The 22,762-nt window shown below is 38.1% G+C and overlaps 1 protein-coding gene across 2 annotated transcripts in view; it reads right to left on the bottom strand.

Moving 5' to 3' along the window:
* Positions 1-22,762, bottom strand: part of ATRNL1 (attractin like 1) — a gene marked incomplete at its 3' end in the record, with an annotated part of 538,576 nt that overhangs the window by 53,476 nt on the left and 462,338 nt on the right. For both annotated transcript variants that reach the window (XM_082002290.1, XM_082002291.1), the window contains exon 28: positions 1,673-1,787. In XM_082002290.1, coding sequence (XP_081858416.1) covers positions 1,673-1,787 — 115 coding nt within the window. The remainder of the gene's footprint in view (positions 1-1,672; positions 1,788-22,762) is intronic.

The raw sequence follows: 22,762 nt of genomic DNA, 5'->3' as shown, positions 1-22,762 counted from the left end.
TAGATTAAGAAACATTCAAAAGGACACATCTGCTGTGTTGTTCAATCCAGCTCCTGTTTCAAAAAACCTATTGCATCCACGTTTTACACACCGCAAAAACCAGCAATTACTTAAAAAAAATTGTATATAGTAAATAGAAACTGATTATGAAGCAACTAGATAAATACATTTTTACTGCTGAGAAGCACATCATAGGTAAATCTAAAAACAACAGAAAAAAACATTTTAAGCTCCAATTTCAATAATTACTTTTAATTTCCTTTCATAATGTTTTTCATTGTTGTAAGACTATATACACCTTTGCTTCTTTTTCATTTTCTTAAAACATGAACAGAGAATATGCTAAACACCCTTCCTCCCTCATTGCTCTCTTCAGAACACTTACATTTATATACTTCTTCCAGGAAATGTATTTGACAAAGCGTCAGTGATACTTTTATTTTCATAGCACTTCCAGAAATTATATTCCAAGCCATAAACAGCATTTTAAGTACTAAGTCCTCATCTCAGGGCTCAGTGGTAAAAAAAAAATTAAATAAATATATATAAAACCCTCCTCCTCCCCAAAAAAACAGACTGAAAAACCCAAATAAATAACAGATAGTCATCAGGCCAAAAGGAGATGAAAGAACACTCATCTGAGCTTATTTCCAACATAAGTCAACTGAGTTTGCCCTCATCATCATTACTCAATACTTTTTAATCTCTTAAATGGATTTTTGAAGGTTAAAAGGATATCTTTTTGGCTCTTAATAATAAAAGTTAGCCTCAAAGCATATTTTCTGGCTTATAGGAAAATTTTGGGCACATACCATGCAGCTTACTGATCATTACAAAGGTGTTCATTTTGGCGACAAGCTCCAATGAATTCTGAAACAGTAAACTGGTCATCTGTGCAGTGCCACATTACTGTCTAAACTTTGTTGTCATGACCATTTTGAATTGTGTCATTGTAGGCAATTATTTAAAGGATTAAAAAAAAGTGTATTTAGGTACCCTCCTGTTTAGGAAGTATTTTATAAGAACGGCTGTAGTCGTTTTTTACAACAGTCTAGTATGGATCAGATAAGGTAGATTGCCACGAGAAGTGCTTCCACATAATGTAAATACTGCTTTAAAATATGCTGGGATATTTCCAAAGCAAACACCTTCTTAATGCAGCAGACACATTCACTCACACTATCCCAGGTTTCATTCGACAGACATTCTGGGAAATGCTAATATTTTATCTGAATCCTCAACATCATAGCAAGGAAATTTAACTAAAAGTTAGTGCACTAAACATCAACTTGAACTGAGGATACTCACTGTATAGATATTCCCTATACAGTCTCATTCATAGCAACTTGAACTGAAACTGTGTGCCTGCAGGTGAGATTTTGTTGCCCTACAAGACAAGGTTGAAGACGATCGGTAGGCACACATATCATTTCAGGAAGTGCTAAAGAGATATGCCACTGTACACCAGCCTGGGCTTTTTATTTGAAATACCACATCAGCTTCCAAACAAAAATTCATCATTAAACCTCGGCCCTAAGCTTAACACCAACTTGACTGAGTAGCCCCTTCTATTCATCTGCTGTGCCGTCGCTTTGGATCTCTGTGGGTGCATGTGTCCAAGCAGACTGTTTTGAAGGAGGACAGACGTGACACTCACCACGACGAGCCTTACCTGACTGACCCGGGGGTGGGACTCCTGATGATCCTCTGGGCAGACATAAAAATACTGTGAGGACTGCGGCTCTGTTTCCTGAACACGGCTCAATGGCAATCGGTTTAGGAGCACCCTGAAAAAGGAAGATACCTATGTAACATCCAAGATTTCCATTACATTTTTACTTGTACATCTGTAATTTATTCTAAGGTTCGCTGTAACAGCAGACATTTTTCTTAATCAGTTCTTTGCATTTAAACAGATTTTCCTACCCAAGTTAATTAACTTAAAAATGGGCTTTAACAGCCCACACTACAGATCTAACCAAACAAAATTATCATAAAGACAAGAAAATTATGCTTTTTATTTTATAGCTCACTAAATGTACTGATATCAACTTCTTAAAGCTTAGAAAATGGCAAAACCCTTTGGTATACACACTGGTGTCTGAGAGTATCAGAATTTCTCCTATTCTAGTAAGAATTACCCACGTGAAAAAACTGTGCTTCAACAACATCCATTACCTAGCCCTCCTAATGCCCAAACCATAAAATGAGAGCGAATCTGTATTATATTCAGATATATGAAGATAGTCAATCCCTTTTGAGTGTCCCAGACCAGTAAGTCTGCCTTCTCTGTGTCTGTCCTGGTTAGCAAATGATTTCTTTGAGGCAGGACCGTCTTGAGGGTTTTTTTGCATATGCAGAAAACATGTGCAGAGTTACTATATTTAAATAAACTTCGAAACTCCCTGCAAACATTGCCTGTTTTATTATCATCTTACGTTGTCTTATATAAAGCTATGATAATAGTGTTTTGGCTGGCAGGAGGTATGTGCTGTTACCAAGCACCTCTCTCTCATTAGTTATATAGATGTTGTAATTTGCAGTTAGCTTTTGACTAAGGGGTTGCTGCCGTATTGTTCTCAAGTTAGCAAGACCGAGGACACTAGGAGCTGGAAAAAAGCAAAGCAGCCTACAACGACATAGAATAATAAGTTTCTAATATGACAATTTACAATGGTTCCATATTTACAAGTTTCCATGTTTTATGCTCACTAAGAGATCGGCATTTCACTTTTGAGAGCTTAAACATTTAGTCAAGCACTAAAGGAAATATCTTTAGTCAAAAATGTTTCTGAAAACATTAGGTCAAAATCAGCATAAGCATGTGCTTCTTTTTTTTGTCAGTAAATTTTTAGAATTACTATCATGTTCAAAGGCAAAATACAAGTTTGATGTTTTGATTCAAAATTTAAAGCCATAAAACTTGCAAAATACAATGTATATATAAACATCAACTGATTCAAGTATACTAAGAAAAATAATACTTTAGCCAAGTTAAATACACTGCAAAGTACTGGATATAAAGAAAACAAAGGTGCTTCCATCACGTAAAGCAATTATCATTTTCTATTTTTCTACCTCCAAGTAACCAACACTTATTACTGCTCAGTGAAGATAAGGAAACAGAGAATACAGCAATAAATCAAACAATAGATAAATATCCTTTTCTTTACTTCATGGTCATATTTGAAAGGCATTTCTGTAGACTCATTTGAGGCAATAGCATTAAAATAACTTGGGCAAGGAATGTCATCTAATTTAAAATTGCCATGACATAATGAATGACAACTTATATTCACTAAAACCTTACCAAATGATAAAACAAAAAAGTAAAATCCCAAAAGCTTCAGCTAAAACCAATAACTTTTTAAAAATCAACATAAGAATTATTTTCTAAACTGAGTGCACTGGATTTGTAGCATTTAATAACAATTTTTTTGTAGTATATTGGCTCAATGTAGGCCAAAGGAACAGATTCTGAACTAGTGCAAGCTGGTGTATGTCTGTTGACTTCCATGGATCTACTATCAGCAAAACATTTAGACAGGCATTACTGGAGGATATGATTCTATACTAAAAGCAATGCAGAAAAGAAGGAAAAGAGAAAAAGAACCTTACTAATATTAACAGCATTGGTTGCACATGCCCAAAAGTAGTACCAGTGGATTACTGGAAAAGAAAGGTATGGGAAAATTTTCTTATTAAGGTTTCTTTGACTTACATATGTTGAAGGGCAATGTAAAATCCATACAAAAATAACGGTAATTCTGATCACAGCATTTAATATAGAAAAGGGCCTTGATGGGATCATTCAGATTAGCAGCTAGTCTGTGCCCCGAGTGGTTTAAATCTAATCAGACAAGCATAGGCATGGAATTCTATAGTATCCCGTACCAGCACTGCCAGCAGGCTGGTGTAGACCTCTGCTTACTTCTCCCACTATTACACACTTGCATTCACTCCTACTTGCTGCACTTTCAGTTGTCATAATCTAAGGCTTCCCACCTGTGACACACTCATATTACACGTCCTGGTGGACCTAAATACATGTCCCCCCATTCCAGCACGTCTGCCTGCATCTCTTTTCCCCAGCCATCCAGACAGGGATGCAGCTCTGTGCCAGTTAAGTCCATCTCACTTTGGCCCCTTGCTTCCTACCTCACCACGCACCGGCCCCGCTCCTGCATCTTCAGTGCAAAATACACTTCCCAGCTCTAGGCAGGTTCCTGCAGCAGGAGCTGTGGACGGAGCGGACCGGGTGCTCTTCGTGTCCATGGATAGAGTGCCAGTAATTAGTTAGGCAGTGACTCCCATGCACTCACTAATGTGATAAACAGATTTTACGAATAAACGCCTTTCCATGGGGCATCACGGACCATCTTCCACTATATATTAGAGCAACAGCACCTATACAGCATTTGCAATTAAAATAGTTGCTATTACTAATGCAAGCAATGGAGCATTTAAGTCATCTTTTGTGATTTGTCACAATGGCAAATCAAATAACATGATTCCTTTCTATATGAAAAGGGAGACAAAACTAAATCTTCATTTTAAAATGTAATTCAGAATACAGTTTATGCAGACACAGAATTGAAAAGAACAAATTTACCATTATACCTTTTAATTTGGTGAAGAATTACTTTATTTTAAATCAAAATGACGGTATTTTCTATTGCTGTGTAATATAAAACCTTTCATTAACAGGTCCCTTTCTTTTCTGTTTGAAGTTTATACTAATGCTTTTCAAAACACAATAGGAGGAAATTATTTCTGATAAATATTTTTCAGAGGGCTTCACCCAAATACTAAATACAGTAAGAATTTTCTATTTGCGCTTATTTGTTCTTTATAGAACGTTATGACTGAAAAAGCAGATGTCTTATCTTACCTCACATCATTCAGATTTGCTAGCAAAAAAACATGGAAGCATAGAGCAAATGATAATAATTTAGATACCCTGAGGTTTGTCACTTGTTTAAAGATAAATGCATAATCATGAATCAAAGTTATTTCATAGTGACATAACATGTTCTCTGAAATGTGCCATTTATCATGCATTTTCCACGGGTTTTTTGGAAGAGATAAGGTGTATGTTTGTTTGCCCAAAGCACTTAGCTACCGTGATTTACTTGCTAGAATTATCTTTTTTTTTTTTGCTCCTGTACAGAAAGAGACTTATATTTTTGCCAAAAAGGACAAATGACAATCACAGAGTTAATAAAACTTTACCAGTGGAAGACAGAATAAACAAAGACATTTTAATAAAAATGTCTTTTTATATAAAATAAATGTCTTTTTATATAAAAAAGTAAAATTTATATTAAAAAAAGTCTTTTTATATAAAAATAAAAAAGCAACCTTTTACTCTTATATTCCCTTCATAACACACACTAGGACAGAGAGAAAGAGGTATGTCATTTGGGAAGGTGAAAAAGAAAGGGGAAGAAAACCAGGAAGGAATAAAAAGGTGAAAGAGATTAATACATTATTATTGATAGCAAGAAAAGAAGAGTAAGTCAGTGGATGTAGAAAGACAGAAAAAAGTGCAGAGGTAGGGAATAAAACAGAGAATTAAAGAAAAAAAGAGAGAGATAAGGTTTTATCCACAATTCAAATGTGTAGTTATATTTATTCACAGAAAACAAGCGTCACAAGTTGTCTTCCTGGGGTCCAAATTTTTATCAGAGAAAAAGTTCTCCATTCTCCAGATTTTTTTTTTTTCTGAAAATCCTACAAAGACCCAAACAAAAACCAAAGTCCAGCTGCCTGAGTGAGTTTGTGAGGAATTACCAAGCTTTGGGAAGACTCTTGGCTCACCCTTGATCTGTTTCTATCAGAAATAAATTTTGGCTGGATTTCTTTTTCCTGTACAAAGGACGGATGACAATACATAAAAACATATGTCAGTATACACCATATTCATACCTGTAAAATATTAAAAAAATATTTGTTTCTAAGTAACTTAGCACATCTGCTTTATAATGACAAGAAACTAGCAAAACAGGTTTATTTTTTATTTAAGTATTGAAAACCCAGAAAACCTTGCATTGTGTTATTTGGCTGTTTAAGAAAACACAGATGAGCAGCTTTAAGTGCCCAAGACAAAGAAGCAGCTGGGAAGTGTATCCTGTCACTCTTGGCGGGCAGGACGGGCAACGGAAGGCAGCAGTATGAAGATGTGAGAAGAGCAGGAGAACAGAGCGATGACTAAGGGGATGTTCATGGACCGGCTATAAGGGTTTAGAACCTCTCTGGGGGAGACGAAACTTTAGCATCACGGGAAGTTCAGCATCAATCCTTACCTATCAATGAAAATATTTAATACTGTGAATATGGGAAGATGAAAAGTGTAGTGTTTTGGCTCTATCTGTATTCCAAGAAGTAGTGTCTCACAGAAGTGCTATAAAGCTTTGGATTTTCAGTACTAAGTAATAAATATATATTTTCTGTTCCGTATTCCAAGTTAGGTGCATCCAATTTTTAAGAGTGCATTATTATACTGTAAGACAAATAGATCACATAAGACTAAATGGCTCCAAACTCATGCCAAAAAAGCAATTAGAAAATTGAATCAAGGAATTAAGGATTAATGTGAGCATGTTACACCTGTCAGCACTAATAAGTATTTTGACAAGAACAGAATAAAGTTTGACAGTGTGCACAAATACAGATCTGATATATAAATCAAGTATTAAAATGCAAACAACTATGCATTAATCACTGTAATGTTTCCTAACTAAAGCGGTCTTAGTACTACATACGTGAATTCATTATAAATAAAACTTCATCTCTTCTTCTTAAAAAAACAGCTTGACTTACACATTTTGTTTTAGTAATAACTGATGCCAATTTAAACTTAGTTTTTAATCACATTATTAAAACAGAATTTATCTGATGAATTCTACATAAACTAAGCTTGATGGCTTAGCAAATAAAAAGTCAAATCTGTGTTGTGACAGGATTAGTACCAGATTCAGAATAAATAGCCACTCTTCTGGAGTTCAGTGTGCAAGACTTCAGACGGGAGAAAAGAAAACAAGAAACAAGACTCTGTCCTCTGAAGAGGTAAGGAATGCAGAAAAGGAGGAAAGGTAAAATTTAGACTGTTGTGTTACAATTATTCACATTTTAATTTTACCTTAAATTCAGGTTCGATTCCTGAATTTTTTGGTTATTTTCTGAGTTTCTTGGTTTATCTGTGATGAGCAAGTCTCAGATTCAGAAAAGCTCTTGAGTACCTAAGTTGGATATTGGTCAAATTTAGATACCTACATGAAAAATCAAAAGCCTCAAATCAAAACGCTGTTAATCTTAGCTTCAATATTAAAAATTTCCCAATACCTGAAGGTCTCCTCTGCCCGCCCAGGCACATCCTAGTCTCTTTTACACCCACTCAGGATTCAGTGGCATACCTGCAGCTGCCCCGGGTGTAAAGCTCAATCTAAGTAGCTTCTTTCAAAGCCTGTTACCAAATGAGGCTTTACGATACAGTTGTGACCACTCTCTTTTAAAACGCAGTTGAAAGCAGAGGTAGCTCTGTTCTTCACATAAAGAGATTCATCCTGGGTTTCCTATTCTGCTTTCACCAAGTGCTGGTTTGAGGTGAAATACTCTGACCTATAATTAAAGATGCAGAGAAAAATGCTGTGATTGCTCTGACCATTTTCAGCACAGTAAAGGCAGTGGAAAGGAGGAAAAGAAAATTCACCCTCTCACATTCACAGAATTCCATTCATGTCATTTGGTGGGGGCTTTTTTGGCCATTTTGCTGGAGAAACTTCAAAGGTCCCTAGCGCAGCTGTCCTACCAAGAGAAGGAAATGGGAGCAACCTCCATCCTATCCCCACCCAACTTTCTCCGTGGTTGTTTGCCAAGAGAATCAAACCCAACAGTAATGTCAGAGGAATGAAGAAATGCTGTCTGCTCCCCCCAGCAGAAGCCCCCCGCTTTCACAGCACCCACTGCTGCTCTCAGGAGAAGTTGGCACCTCTTCCAGAGTGATGAAACTAGGGCAACGCCTCAGACAGAAACGACGACTGTAATCAGTACTGCTGTTTTCTTAGACTATCAGTGTTATACTGCATTGCTCTTCTAATGTTGGGTACGTCCTAACGAACACCCATTAACATACTTTTGAGTATGAGCTTCCCACCCACCCAAAAGTTTTGACTCTTTTCTCCACAGATTTATGCAATGAGTAATAAACCTTAATGACAGTGCAACAGGAAAAAAAACACCAAAAAACCAACGTTCACCAAACATCATTTTCGTGCCAGGAGAAATATACTTTAGGAAATACCACAACAGAATAAATAAGCAAGGCTGGAGTTCTGAACATTGCTTTGCGGCTGGCATAGGAAACACCAATTCTTCATGTGGCCCTGGGGTTTTACTGAAATTATAAGAATCCACTAAAGATTTTCATTGAATCCATCCTGTAAAGTTCTTCTCTTGCAATTAGTGAGTGGAAAGCTTTACCTCATCTAAACCTATGAGAATTGCACAGAGCCTGGGTGTCCACAATGCTTTGGGCTTCTACACTGCAGCTTCTTTTGCCTGAGGATTTCTCAGTGATTTCTAACTTTGGTTAATAAGGTCCCATTAACCCACGCAAGGTACATAACCATGTTACCTACAGCAGTAAAATTTGCAGAACATTTTGGAGTCTCTTACAATTCTTCCACCTATGCTGAAAGAGACTTGAGTCACTGCCTTCCTTCTGCGACTGAGTCATCTGGCCAACGCCAGTTTACTGGGAGGACTTTACCAACACCACTTGACCTTCAGAATGAACCAGTTTTCCCTGAAAACTTCTACAGTGTCTAATGGAGCTGAGACCAACAAGCTTATTGATAATAAAATGCAATCTGACCAAAATTTTACTAACTTTTCTTATTAGAGATTTTTTTCATAGTGAAAAGTGAATTCATAGAATTATCTTTCCATAGTAATTTTGCCCAATTGTTTTTGCAATCAATCTCCATCGATTTTCTTGTTTCAAAATAGCCATGGAAATCTTAGAATACATTGGTATATTATTTTCCATAAGAAAAACAGTGGGGAATTAGAACACGTTATGATTACCAAGCTGTGATTACGGCCCGAGTGAGCAAAATGCATTGTTATCCTTCAATTTATTGTCTTACCTCTCTATCTCAGCTATACCAATATGCAGAGATAGGCTGCATTCTTTTTTGCAGTCTTTTCTGAGTAGAATGTGGCTGTTAGTTATCAAAGTTTATGTACTGATGTTAAATTTATATATCAATCTGAAAGCGTTTATGCTCAGAAGAGCCATATTTCTATTACGTGAACTATATTCATTTGCAACAAACATTTATATTTATTTGCAACAAAGCTACTCTCTGTTAATCTAGTAAGAACCTTCCTTTCAAACCTAATACTGTGTCATATAGCATTTCATTAGCAGGAGAGTTATGAGCTGACATTCTGATTAAAACTGACTTATTAAAACAAAGCTACGAGAAACACCTGCAGACGTATTTATTTTCACTGGGGTTTCCAGAGAGAACTCCCAGTCCGGTTTCCTATTCAGCTCCCACCCCACCGCCTAGAGGTTGCTTTTTCTGAACTGTGACACTAGCGTGAACCAACCTGCAGTTCTCTTAACTTCCACAAGCGGCCGAACAGAACACAAGGTACTGAAGTTAAATCAAAATACCAGGTAGCTGCAAGTCATGTTGCATTTCACTTCTTTTTCTGTGTGTGTCTAGGCATGCAGTTTCCTGTCTCTTCATACTGTTAAATAAACCTGGGTTTACTTTACTGTTCTATTTTGCCCGCTAATAAGAGTAATTTCAGGTTAATCTGGAAAATATTGAACATAATTTCCAGCGGGTGGTGCGTGTAGTAGTTGTACTGGATTTCTGCCAGACGTATCCCCAGGAGCCTCCAGCACACTCCCCTATTAAGCTGGATGAGTCTGATTAAAGGCTGGCAATGCCAGCGTCCAGTCTGTGAAAAGAAATTTATCTTGGCAGCAGCTAGATACATCCCATTGGGAAAAGCACCTGAGACCCTATGTCTGTAGCATATACCAAGCATCATGTATCCCCAGATACTTTCCTGTAAATTCTTCCTCCTGCCATTTCAAACCCTGTAAGCCAAAGCGGTGCTGTGCAGTGAAGCGATGTTAGTGGGCATTGGTTTCCCAGATGGCTATAGCTGTTGGATCTCCAAGGATTAGAAACAAGAAGTGGAGAACTCTGTTATTCCTTCACAATTCAAGTTTAAAGGCTCTTGTCTATGAAAACTCACATCTCACTGGTGATAAATTACTGACAGTCCATCACTATTTGAACTTGGGCTGATCACTTAAGACCAGATCATCACTCCCATATATCACGATGTGTTAACTTTACTCTAGACTGCCTGGCAGTAGAGGACATGGTCCCTCCAGAGCCACTACGACCTTATCAGGGTGGGTAAGATGAAGTACTACGCCCAGTTTAAATTCTGCCTACCTTGCAGGCTAACAAGGGTGGCTATGGCAGCAGGCAGGGGAATGCTGAGCGAAGGATGAGCACAGTACAGGTTACTTTTGTCAGGAGCAAGCAGAGTCAGCTACAGACTGCTGAAAAGTCTCTGAGGTAGATAAACTTGGGCTGTCCTTCGCTTGGGGTGGATCATAAAATTTCGATCTGTCACTACAACAATGAATCTCAGGCAGAAATCAAAAGTTCTGACTAGCAGATGCCTTTTGTGACCACAAAGACCTCATTCCTGTAGCTGTGCAGCATCCTAGGTCATTAAATAGAAGGTTTGATTATTATGTAGATCTATGCCAGACTTGAGGGTTAGGAAAGGCAAGTGTCCTGAAATTATTATGCCGTATTTTGCATTTCTTGCAAAATGGGAAGGAAAATATAGTACACCATATGTCATCCAAAATACACTTTTGGCGAACTTTTCTTCAGCAATGCCTTTTAAAGTTCTTTTGTAACCTCCTGGCCACATGCAGGACACTTAGTGAATGATAAATTAAAACATTTATACCTGGAATCGTAATAATAAAAAAAGAGAACTAAATCAAGACACATTGTGAAAACTAGCTGTCAGCAGAAGGGATTAAAGTGCAAACTTAGCAATACTCTTTAATACAGGAAAAAATGCTAATAGCACCAGAATAACAAATTACTTTCTATCAAGACAACTTACACAGATCACAGCCTACTGAATGTAGGGAGAACACAAACCAAATGTCTGAAACCATGACGTAGCTTTTATTTTGATTGTCATTGTCATGGTCCAAGGACAGCTGTAAAATGTCTACACCGTGGCCAAAAACATTCTGAAACAAGTTATCCCTATTTAAGGGTTGTAAGTCTATAGCAGTCTTCATCCTAGCGACTGTGCGTGGATATCGTGGATCAGATTGTAGCTGCTTCAGCAGCAGGAAGAAACAAGAATAAAAGACTTCTCTACCCCAAGGAAAAGGTACGCGAGAGCAGCAAAAGGGAACCTAGTTTTGCCACACGATATCCTGGTGACAGCAGCACGTGTTAAACTGACTCGCGGTTTGGGCAGTGGGTGCTGCCAACGAGGTGGGAAGGGAGAGGGCAGGCTGGAGGCTTGTGAAAGCACACACCAGACCTTTTTAGAGGTGTTGCAAGATCTGTCTCTCGCTTTCCTCTCCTGAGGACCTCCATCACCTACTCTGCCCATTCACCAAATTGAAAGCATAACTGCGTACAGTTTTTCGCTTGAATCTTATGAATTAATTCAAATTGCAAATACCTGTGAGCAAGCCCTCAGCTGCGTAAATCAGCACAACGCTCAAGTAACAGCAGAACTACACTGATTTATACCAGCTGCAAATCTGACACTGTATTATTAATTTCTTAAGGGTCTCCTTCAAAAATCCTGCAAATAACCGCAAGTCTTATCACTTAGCGTTGCTTTCCAAGATGCTCCCCATCAAGACAGTTAGTACTTACTGTGGTCACAAATATATTAGGAACTTCACTGAAAATGCACAAGAAATGAAACTTACAGGATCTAATCTGACAAATAATTAGACACATGAGAATTAGTGTTTGGAGAAACTGTTGCATTGAAGCAAACAGGATTACTCGCATGAATGAAATTATTTAGGCATGTTACTGATGTTAGTTTAATGTAACTGAGGGAATAATTTTCTTTAAAAAGAGGCAGATTTTAAAAAATATAATAGGAGAAATTCTGCTCCTTTAAAATGTTATAAAATCTGCATAAATTTTACTAAATCAGCAAAGATCTGCTGTGTAAGTATTTGATGATCTTGTATTTGCTGAATCCCACTTATTTATTCCACTTACATGGAAAGTAAGTGTTATTTTTTTAGAAAGTACCACATTCCAAGCTTGCTCACCCCCTTGAGCACTGCTAAATGAAAATAAGTGCTATAGAAACGTAGTCTGGCTCACCTTACGCTTCTGTTCCATGTGTTTCCTAGGGCACATCAGAAACTTCTCATTATTTTATATTATTTATTGCTTATATTTTTACTATTGTATTCAGTAAGGTGGTACACAGTCATCAACAATGAAAATCATTATTCATGTTGAATTCTATAGTCCCCATCCTTGTTGCACGGAAGTACAAAAAATCCTTATTCTTCTGCTTCAGGAAACGTTCTCCCTTTAAATTTTACATTGTAAAATTTAGCAGCAACGATGACACTTGAAACATCTTTTCCTCAAAAGACATACCATTTTCACAGCAGATTAATCTTTTTTTCTTTTTTAAAGTGTTTCCTTGAAAATTCACATATTTGTGAACTTCCCATTGGAGTTCTCTTCAAAACCTTCCATTCCATGAAACTGTGTAACCCATCTCACATACCTTCTCGTATCTAACGAAATTATTTCTCTTCCCCTAATTTTATGCATAGAGTTTAATCCACTGCCCAAAATAAAACAGAAGAATGTTTGTCCTGTGCTTCAGTCAACAGAATGGTAAAATACATTTACTTTTGCACTATATGTAAACTCTAATTTATTTTAGCAGTGACTACTATTAGGCTAATGAAGCAAATCCTGCAGTTTACCATTGTTTTCTGATCCCTCTCTCCTTTTCCTACCCCTTCCCAACACCTTTCCCAGTCTTAGGGGATCTTATTTGTTTAAGAAATGGTTGAGATCAGTCATCAAGCAGATGTTATTTCTGAAGCTGAAGCATTCATGATGTTTGTTACTATAGGAACCAAGCTTTGTAAAATATTCCAAACAAACACTTCTTCACTAGCCTGCGCTGTAACTACAGCGCTGCATTACGCTGCATCCCACGGTCAGTTATCAGCTGCACATATTTTCTTTCTGGTTATTTGCTTTCAACAGTAGCTACAAGACAGGATTTCTATAGGTCTTAAAAGATAGCGTCTCACAATACCAGCCATCCGTAAAACGACGCACACTGTACTCATTCGGCACTAAACTCCCGTCTGTTTCGGCTCCCCCCTCCTGTGGGCAGCCACTCAAATCAGTGTTTCCCTGATCAGCAACAGTGAAAAACAGGAACCCACTGCTAATTCCTGTGGTTAGATCAGCAGCACAAAACCAGCGGTGGTTACTAAATGCCAGCCCCAGCCTCTTCAGCAATTAAACCATTCTTCATTCTCAGTAGACTTTGTGAAGCCTGTGCGTCACTCAGAAAACATCTTTCAGCGGCCTGTCACATCATAACCAGAAGTTTCCGACTTGTTGCTTTATTTGTTAATCATACTAGAAGAAGAGTAAAGCTTTGATCCCGGTTCCAGTGAGGTCAGTGGGGTGCAGCAGTGGAAGGTCCTGGGGACGCGGCAGGTCGCAGCCATCCCTGTGCCTGTGGGAAGGGGCAGGCAAAGTCCCCTTAGCCCAAGCGGTGCCTGGAACTTTAACACCCCCTCGCGCTACGACTAAACTACTCATGGGCAGATAACGGGGCAAACTTCTGTTTGAAGTTAAGCAGGTGAAAGCTGGCTTGCTATTATACCATGTGGCAAGGAAAACTGTATGGAAAACTGTATTTAAGGCTACGCAAGTAAATTAGAAGGAATTTCATTACCGAATAAATGCATCATGGCCTGAGGCCTTTCTGTCTCCATTCACAGAGAAATCCTTAAAAAGGATAAAATGCTACTATTATTTCAAAAGATAATGATGTTCAAGACAGGTACGCTTAGCAACTTCTGATTATTATAATTAAAATTTCAAAGCTGTTTTCATTCTCAACTTATTGTCATGTGGTCACAACTCCTTTAACTTTCTATACCGCATTTCTGTTCAAAAAGGACAATTTTGCTCAAGTCTTTCAGAAACTTCTAGGCTATCTTTGAGATGTAGGACAATTAACGTTTTTTCCTAATACTGGTTCTATCGAAGGCTTATAATTTAATTTAAAACTTGGCCTTGACTCAGGTAACATTAAGGATTCCTGCCTTTCATTATTGCAAACAAAAGGTGTTTTAAAATACAGTGACACAATCAGGGCACGATTAGATTTCCATAAGAATATACAGAAGTATGGAACTATATATACCACTAGTATCTATTTTAACGCACAATACTGCCATAGTGAGAAACGTATTAAGCAAAAGAGCACAACTAAGGAGTTGGTTAAAAGGTTTCAGTTGCTGTGATTTGTGCTGTTTGCAACAATATGCTGAAGATAATAAAATTAACACACCTAAGAAACGTTTTAAGGGTGAGAAATATGTGGCAAAGGATATTCTGGAAACAGATCACAGACGAAGCAAGAGTACTGCAGGCATGTTTTATGGAGACAGAGTTACAATATGGAAGCGATTGTGTGGGACTGAATATGAGGAATGTAATTAAGGCGTAGCACATGTCCCGACGGACCGACATCCACAAAGGAAAAGTGCTGTAGTTAAATGCCGCAGTTACAGGAAGGTTAAATGTTCAGAGAACACACAAGCTATCTTTTAAACGGCAGTTACCCACGCACTATACTCAGAACATCTTAACAGATTTTGTGTCCGTGAAGCAGGTCATGCTTTCTCCGTGGAGGAGAAGTTATAGATAGCTGGGGCCGAACATGGCCAAAGCATGCCAGGTGCTCTGGACAGAGGCCCTCAAGGAATTACAATAGCTAGCAACAAATCTGGCTGCCTCCTACTTCCCGGCTTAATCGAACAAGTTGCCATTTGTAGATAGATTGACTTAGGGCAACGTTCAGGACCTGCCTAGAGCAAGCCTAGAGCGTTCCCCTTTATGTGTAGCAACTTAGATTTTCTAAGGGTTTTGGTTGGTTGGGTTTTATTTTTTCTTAACTTTTTCTTTATGTATTCCATGTCAAGAGGAGTTACAATGTAAAAAAAAAAAAAGTATACATTTATACATATACGCTGATACACTACACACACAAGTACATGGCATTATTTCTAATTGTGCTGTCAGAAACATCCGGGCTGCTATGTTGAAACAAAAATGTAAGCATAACAAAAACTATGTCAAAGGCCTTGAAAGAGAAATCCTTTTGAAAACATCCTCAGTCCCAGACAAAGCAGTTTCTCACAATTCCCTAAATGTCTATTGAAATGAGTTGCGCTAAGAGGTTCTAGAGCCATCAGTATATTTCAGAATTTCATAGAGGTTTTTTAGTTCTCTTTGATCATAAATTGCCAGAATCGTTTCTACTCTCTCCAGTTCTCTCATCCCTGATTCTTCTGCTGTGACATTTCTGGATGACTTCCAGTTCTGATTGTTGTAAAGTCCTTGTTTTTGCAGAATCACCTAGTGCTGAAATTTGCAATTCCAAACACTATCTTTTTTTGGTCTGTTTATCAGCTACCACTCTTTGCTCAAGCAATCTTTGCCCTTCACATTCCAGTTGGTTTTGTCCTTATTCAAACGTCTATGAATTTACCATAAGTAATATAACTTAAAATATAGATGAATATTTTTCTTCATTTAAGAAAAAATTTATCTTTCTGTAACCTTCAGTTATGGGAAGTATCTGAACACATACATTATGACAAACTTAATTTGTGGGATTAACATTTCATCCATTTATCTTTATATTATTGAGGGTTTGGGTTTTTTTTTTTTTTACATTTAATTTATATATTTAAAACAATTTTTCATGTCCACATTAAAGGCCTCTGTGTAGTTGTAATTTTCCCCCAGTTTGCCTGGTTTTGGTAATTAGAGTTTCCTAATTTTCAATGAACTGCTGAGCAAGCTGAAGATGTTAATTGGATATATCACTTTATTTTTTCTTGTAAGAGCTTCTTATTAATGGCTGCTCATGTAGATGATATAGATGTTAAGCAATTTGCATCTGTCCTTCTAAAAGATTCAGTTAGGTCCCTAATTAACCATCTGTAAACAAACCCTTGCTCAGTAACAGGGTTCAGCCGTGTATTGTGAGCTAGCAAAGGCTACTAAGGGCCTTATGCTTCCACTCTGTCCTGCTGTAAATATTTGACTTCTCCAAATATACAGAAAATAATTGGAAAAGGACAAGTGATTGTCAATATACAGAAAGTAACTGGAAAAAGACTAGAATGTGGATCACTGGAATCTCTCATTGCTTTGAGAAAACATCAAAAATTGCAGGTGTCTGTTGCTCCCCTGAGAGTCATATATTCCATAGCTATAAGAAGTGAGGATACGATCACCCACTAGAAAGTTCCTTCATATTTATGAGCTTTTAATCAATAAGTTTATCAGTTATTTTCCTTTAACACCATTTTCAAAGCTGCTGTCTACCTAATTCTATACTGCAGCACTTTCTACACTCTGCAGTGACCACAGGAGCTTCAAGTAGGGTAACTAACCTCCCTAATAAATCTTGTCTTCCGCTGCCTCCCGAGGAGCATACTCATTTGAGCACACCAACGCAATGAGGATGTCTTTTTTATTATAACACACATGGAATTATATACTGTACTGGTTTTGGTTAGGATAGAGTTGATTTTCTTCATAGTAGCTAGTATGGGGCTGTGTTTTGGATTTGTGATGGAAACAGTGTTGATAACACAGGGATGTTTTTGTTATTGCTGAGCAGCTCTGACACACAGTCAAGGATTTTTCTGCTTCTCGCCCCACCCCACCGGCAAGCAGGGTGGGGGTGCACAAGAGCCTGGGAGAGGACACAGCCAGGAGAGCTGACTCCAACTGGCCAAAGGGATAGTCCATACCATATGATGTCATGCTCAGCGTATAAAGCTGGGGGAAGGAGGAGAAAAGGGGGAGGGATGTTTAGAGTGATGGCATTTACCTTCTCAAGTGAGTTACAAGTGATGGAGCCCTGCTTTCCTGGAGATGGCTGAACACCCGCCTGCTGATGGGAAGTGGTGAATTAATCCCTTGTTTTACTTTCTTGCGTGTGCAGCTTTTGCTTTACCTGTCTCTCTCTCAACCCACAAGTTTTCTCAATTTTACTCTTCTGATTCTCTCCTCCATCCCACCGTGGGGGAGTGAGTGAGGGGCTGTGTGGTGCTTAGTTGCTGGCCAGGGTTAAACCACAACATATACTTAAGGTGCTATATATTTATATTTACCCCACTTTCAGTATGCTGGTTATGGACCACATATGCTCACAAAGACTTGATGCACAGCCTCTGGCTCTTCCTCTGGGCTGCTCACAGCCATGACAGACAGACAGACACTAAGTTATTGACCATACTTAAGAGCAATTTCTAGCAGAAAAGGAAAGCATCTCCTCTGTCCTTACAAGCAGATAACTTAGCGATGTGTGTCAGTAGGTGTTACTCATTTTTACCACACAGAAGCGGATCAAGGGCACCACTCAGTTGTACGGGAGGGATTACAGCTACTCTGAGGCACTTCCAGTTCTGCCACCATATCTATTTCTCATCCCTTCCTGTTCCGTTCAGTGCCTTGCTGTCCTGGTTTCAGCTGGGATAGAGTTAATTTTCCTCCTGATAGCTGGCATAGTGCCGTGTTTTGGATTTGTATGAGAACGATGCTGAGAACACGCTGATGTTTTAGTTGTTGCTGAGTAGTTGCAGTGCTTGTACTCAGTCAAGGACCTTCCAGCTCCCGTGCTCTGCTAGCGGGGAGGGGCACATGGAGCTGGGAGGGGGCACGGCCGGGACCGCTGGCCCAGCCTGGCCAGAGGGATGTTCCCCCCCAGATAATGTTGTGCTTGGCCCACACAGCTGCAGTTGGCCGAGGGCTGGAATCGCTGCTGGGGGACGGGCTATTGATCACCGAGTAGCGAGCAACTGTTGCATTGTGCATCACTTGTTTTTGTGTATTCCATTGTTATTATTTTTATTTCCTCTTTCTTTGCTCTCCTATTACACTGTTTTTATCTCAACCCACAAGGGTTTTTCCCCTTGTTCTATCCCCCATCCCACCTATGTGGGGGTAAGGCAAGTGGGCAGCTGTGTGGTGCTTAGCTGCCAGCTGGGGCTAAACCATGACACTATGACTGTTGAAAATTATGGGTGTCACTTCCATTCCTGCTAATCCACACTAAAGAAGATTTTGTGTGATGACCACGAATACTGGATCATCTGCATAAGATACATACGTGGAAGTGACTGCTTTTGCAGAGCACGTCATGTGAGCAGAAGACATGACAGAATCCAGGTAACTTGGCATATACAACTTTAAAGGCAGGTATTCACATTTTGATTTGGTGTTAATATCTCAGTGATAATATTTTGTGCTTTCCACCAATATTTCAGCACAGGATCATTGTGACTTACGTTCAAAGCACTTTAATTCTCCAACTGTTCGAGCTGTTTTCTGGACAGCACTTGTATGTAATTAGGTCTCTGTTATATAGTTTGTAGGAGTTGAGCAGGATCATCGGGAGTTGAAAAGGAAATAAAGAAATAAAATGAAACTGTTAATCTCCAAAGCTTGTAACAAAAAAAAAAAAAAAAAAAAATCTATGAAGAGGGAAAGCAGAGCTACAAATCAGAGAACTACCCTGAGGACTTTCATCTTCCTTTTTCTGTAGTTCTACTTTTCTCTGACTCAGTGATGTCCCTCAAAATCCAGTTTTGTTATAGCACATCTATTTCACATTGACTGTAACAGATTGTATAACATGAGATATCTTCTCTTCACAAGTTTCCAGATTCTTCTAAAAGTAAACTCATAAAATAATTCAAAAACTTGTTACCAGGAATCTTAAATATGGCACCTACCACTGTCTTTCCATTACCACGTACAAGCAAATAACTAAATTAATGTTCTCCTGTATCCCACACAGGGATATTGATATAACAGGCCATTATGTTACCTGTTGTGTCAGATATAATCCGTTGTACACCTCTGTTCACTTATTCCACACTTAAAAAACCCCCACACTTTTGGAGTCATAGTCTGACTTTAAAAACATCTAAATACATTTTGTAATAGTTGTTCCTAACTCAAAATGCCAAGACTCTTTTCTGTTCTTAAGATCTGGAATTCATCTAAAAACTCATGAAATATATGCTTGCTATTTCATTTAGCACCAGTGAGCACTTCTGGGCCTGCTATCTCATGATCTGGAGCTCATGAGCTGGAAGTTAAAGGGTTAGATAATCTAAGTTGAGAGCTTCACAGCTTTCCACCGAGATACAGAGCACCTGCTTCAGGACTTCATATTTAGACTGATACAAATGAAGGAATTAGCTTTATAATCTAAGAATATGAAAATTAAACCTACACCAGTTTTTAATTTCTATTTTTTTCTGCTGTGAAACATGTGGCATATGCATAATGTATGGCAACACAATCTACAGAGCTTTTATTGATGGTTGTTTGGTGTGATCTATATAACTCATATATTGCTCATAAATGAGTAATGCAGTCCTCCCAAACTTTCTCACACACATATAAAAGATGAAAATACTCAATGAATATCACTTTAGGAAGGCCACATTATTCTTGAATGTCAGAGCTTATGCAAGTCATGCTGAAGAAGGCATAACACTAACTGACATCACACAATTACACACTCTAAATACCTTATGCATTTTAGAAAAAGAAGTAATTTAGAAAAGAAATGTGACATTTTTCCTCTCATACTAGTTTTTGTATACTTGGGATCTAAAAACCGGTGCCTTAGCTTCCATCAATTCAACTACATAATGCTGAAAAATAGAAAACTGGACTGTAAGATTTTCTGAGTTTATAATTTCATTTAGCAGGCACCATTTTTACTGTCTGAATTGCATTTGATAAATAAGAGGGTTTTTTATAGCATATTTATAGTTCTTATTTTTTGATGGTACCAAGGTTCTACAACTTCCAGTATGCACACAGGCATCTGATACCTTCATCATTAAAGTCTCTGCGACATGTAATGATTAGGGGCAGATTTTCACAAGCTCACTTTTTTGCACTTTGAAGAACTAAGGCTAAAAGATTATACGATTTTTTTTTTTCTATACTCAGTCACTACAATTTCTCTAAAATTTCTAAATATCCCAAATTTCAAGAAGCTATTTTACACTATCTCCAAAGGCCTTATATGTTCTTATTTTAAAGGAATTTATTTGATGTATAGGAATATAACTATATATTTAATAGTTAAGTATTTGCTGTGAAACATTCAGCAATAAATGAAAGGTTATTATTTTGTTAAAGAAGTGTTTTCAGAATATTAAATACCAAGTACAAAATTTTATATATTGATTCATAAAGCCTCTAAACTATCTGTAGACCTTTCCGTTTCTTCATAGAATATGGTTTGCAAAACTGAGATATACATTTTAAATTATTCATAATCAATACTAAAATCAAAGAGTTGGCAGCTAGTTCATTCTAAAAGCTGCAGCCATGCAATTCATATTCTGCCACAGTGGTCAGGTCAGAGTAAGAAAACAGAATGAACTGATGCAGCTACTTACAACCTAATTTCAGCTTCCCAAATTGAAACAAATGATTGAACTGTAGCTGCCCCACTGAACTTAACATCACTCAACCACTGGATGTTGTACTAGGATGACAACATGTAAGAAAATGATTATGAATAAGTCCATCATGAAGCGCTTTACAGGTTTGAGACCTGCCTGTTACGTTGTTTTGGGCAGCTCTTGAGAAAGATTTGAAGGCATGAAAGCACATGATGATGTTCTTTTTTTCCCCTTCCAAGAAGGATGGATCACCAGTAAGCTACTAATTTATAGCATGTTAATCAAGGCACTTCCCTAGGGGATGTGAGAATACTGCTACAGGGATGAGATCTACCATGGTTCTTTGATGCCTCAGACCTCATCAGAATTTAGACATGTAATTTAAAGCAACAAAATTTCCTTGCCTATGTTTCTGTGCTGCTCTACCTTGGAGAATACATCAATGTACTAAGCTTCACCATCTGGGTCAGAAATCATTCTCATCATTCAACCTGTCTCCATGCAGACAAGAAATCCTCATTTAGAGCTAAGTGTTTAGTTACTACCTATATTCTGCTAAAACTGGAGTCTCTTGGGAGGGGCAGCACATCTCCATCTAAAGCCCACACAGTGGTCTGATTTGTTAAAAATGTGTGTTACCTCCTGTTAAAAATAGATATATTATATGCCTCTTGCATAACAAACTTTTAAACTAAAGTACTCATCCAGGCTGTGTAAACCCTGGATCCAATTTCCCCATAAACTGGGGGCACTCAGATACAACTTTACCAATTTTTTGGAGAGAGTTTTCCCACAAAGGTGTGCCAAGGGTATGGCATAGTCCTCACCGGGGAAGCTTATTATTCTAGTGGCAGAACACATGGGCAGACGTTATAATCAAGACTGGTTGAAAGATCTAGATGAGACAACAAGTAGGAGCAGGAATGGGACTCCCTTTCTTATCGAATGCTTAAACATTAGGGCACAAATTAGCCTCTTTTCCTGTTTTTTCTCTGGGATGTTTACATGACTGTAGTTGTTTAATAGCCCACCTTCAAACTCTATTTTTTTAGTGAAATCATGACTGTTATTGATTTAAAATCAGCTTTTCTTGCCAGAGCCACTGTCACCGGTAGTCAGTTTTTGACTGTTCACACAGAATCACAGAATCATTAAGGCTGGAAAAAGGTCATCAAGTCCATCCACCAACCCACCACCACCACCACGCCCACTAAACCATATCCTGAGGTGCCACATCTACACTTTTTTTGAACACTTTGATGGTGACTCCACCACCTCCCTGGGCAGCCTGTTCCAACCACACTCTCAATAAGGAAGTTTTTTCCAAATACCCAATCTAAACCTCCCCTGGCACAACTTGAGGCCATTTCCTCTTGTCCTATCACTGGTTACTTGGGAGAAGAGACCAACACCCACCCATTCATTCACCTGTACGCACATACAGGTGCATATTGAACCTGTAAATGACTACAATAGTAAATTTGGCCCAAAAATTATTTTTTTTGGGGGGGGGGGAGAGGGAGTTGGGGGAAAGGGTGCTCTTCCACTAGTCCTGATTAAATGCAGAACACAGAAATCAAAGAATAGATGTAAAAAAATACAGTTAGCTCTTTGGTACTGAGCAAAATTGAAACCTACACCTTTGTTATACTGCTTCCATGACAAAGACCAAAATGATGAAGTGTCACTTTTCATTGAATGCCTATGTTCAGTACGAATTAAAGATAGTACTTTAATATGAGTTACAAATATATGTTAGCTATTATAACACCATTTGTTTCAGTCACTCATTACTAATACTTGAATACAAAGTAATAGTTCAACAACTCCATTGACAGCATGATAAATTACAAGAAAGCAAACGAGTAAGAGGCACTATACTTGCCATCACACAACTAGGGAGATTGTAAAAATAACAGAAATCTTTAATTA

Source organism: Phaethon aethereus, assembly GCF_964289735.1.
Source record: "Phaethon aethereus genome assembly, chromosome: 7".
In the NCBI taxonomy this organism is placed as follows: Eukaryota; Metazoa; Chordata; class Aves; order Phaethontiformes; family Phaethontidae; genus Phaethon; species Phaethon aethereus.
The sequence above is the reverse complement of the archived record's forward strand: the minus strand, read 5'-3'. Positions and strand labels throughout refer to the sequence as shown.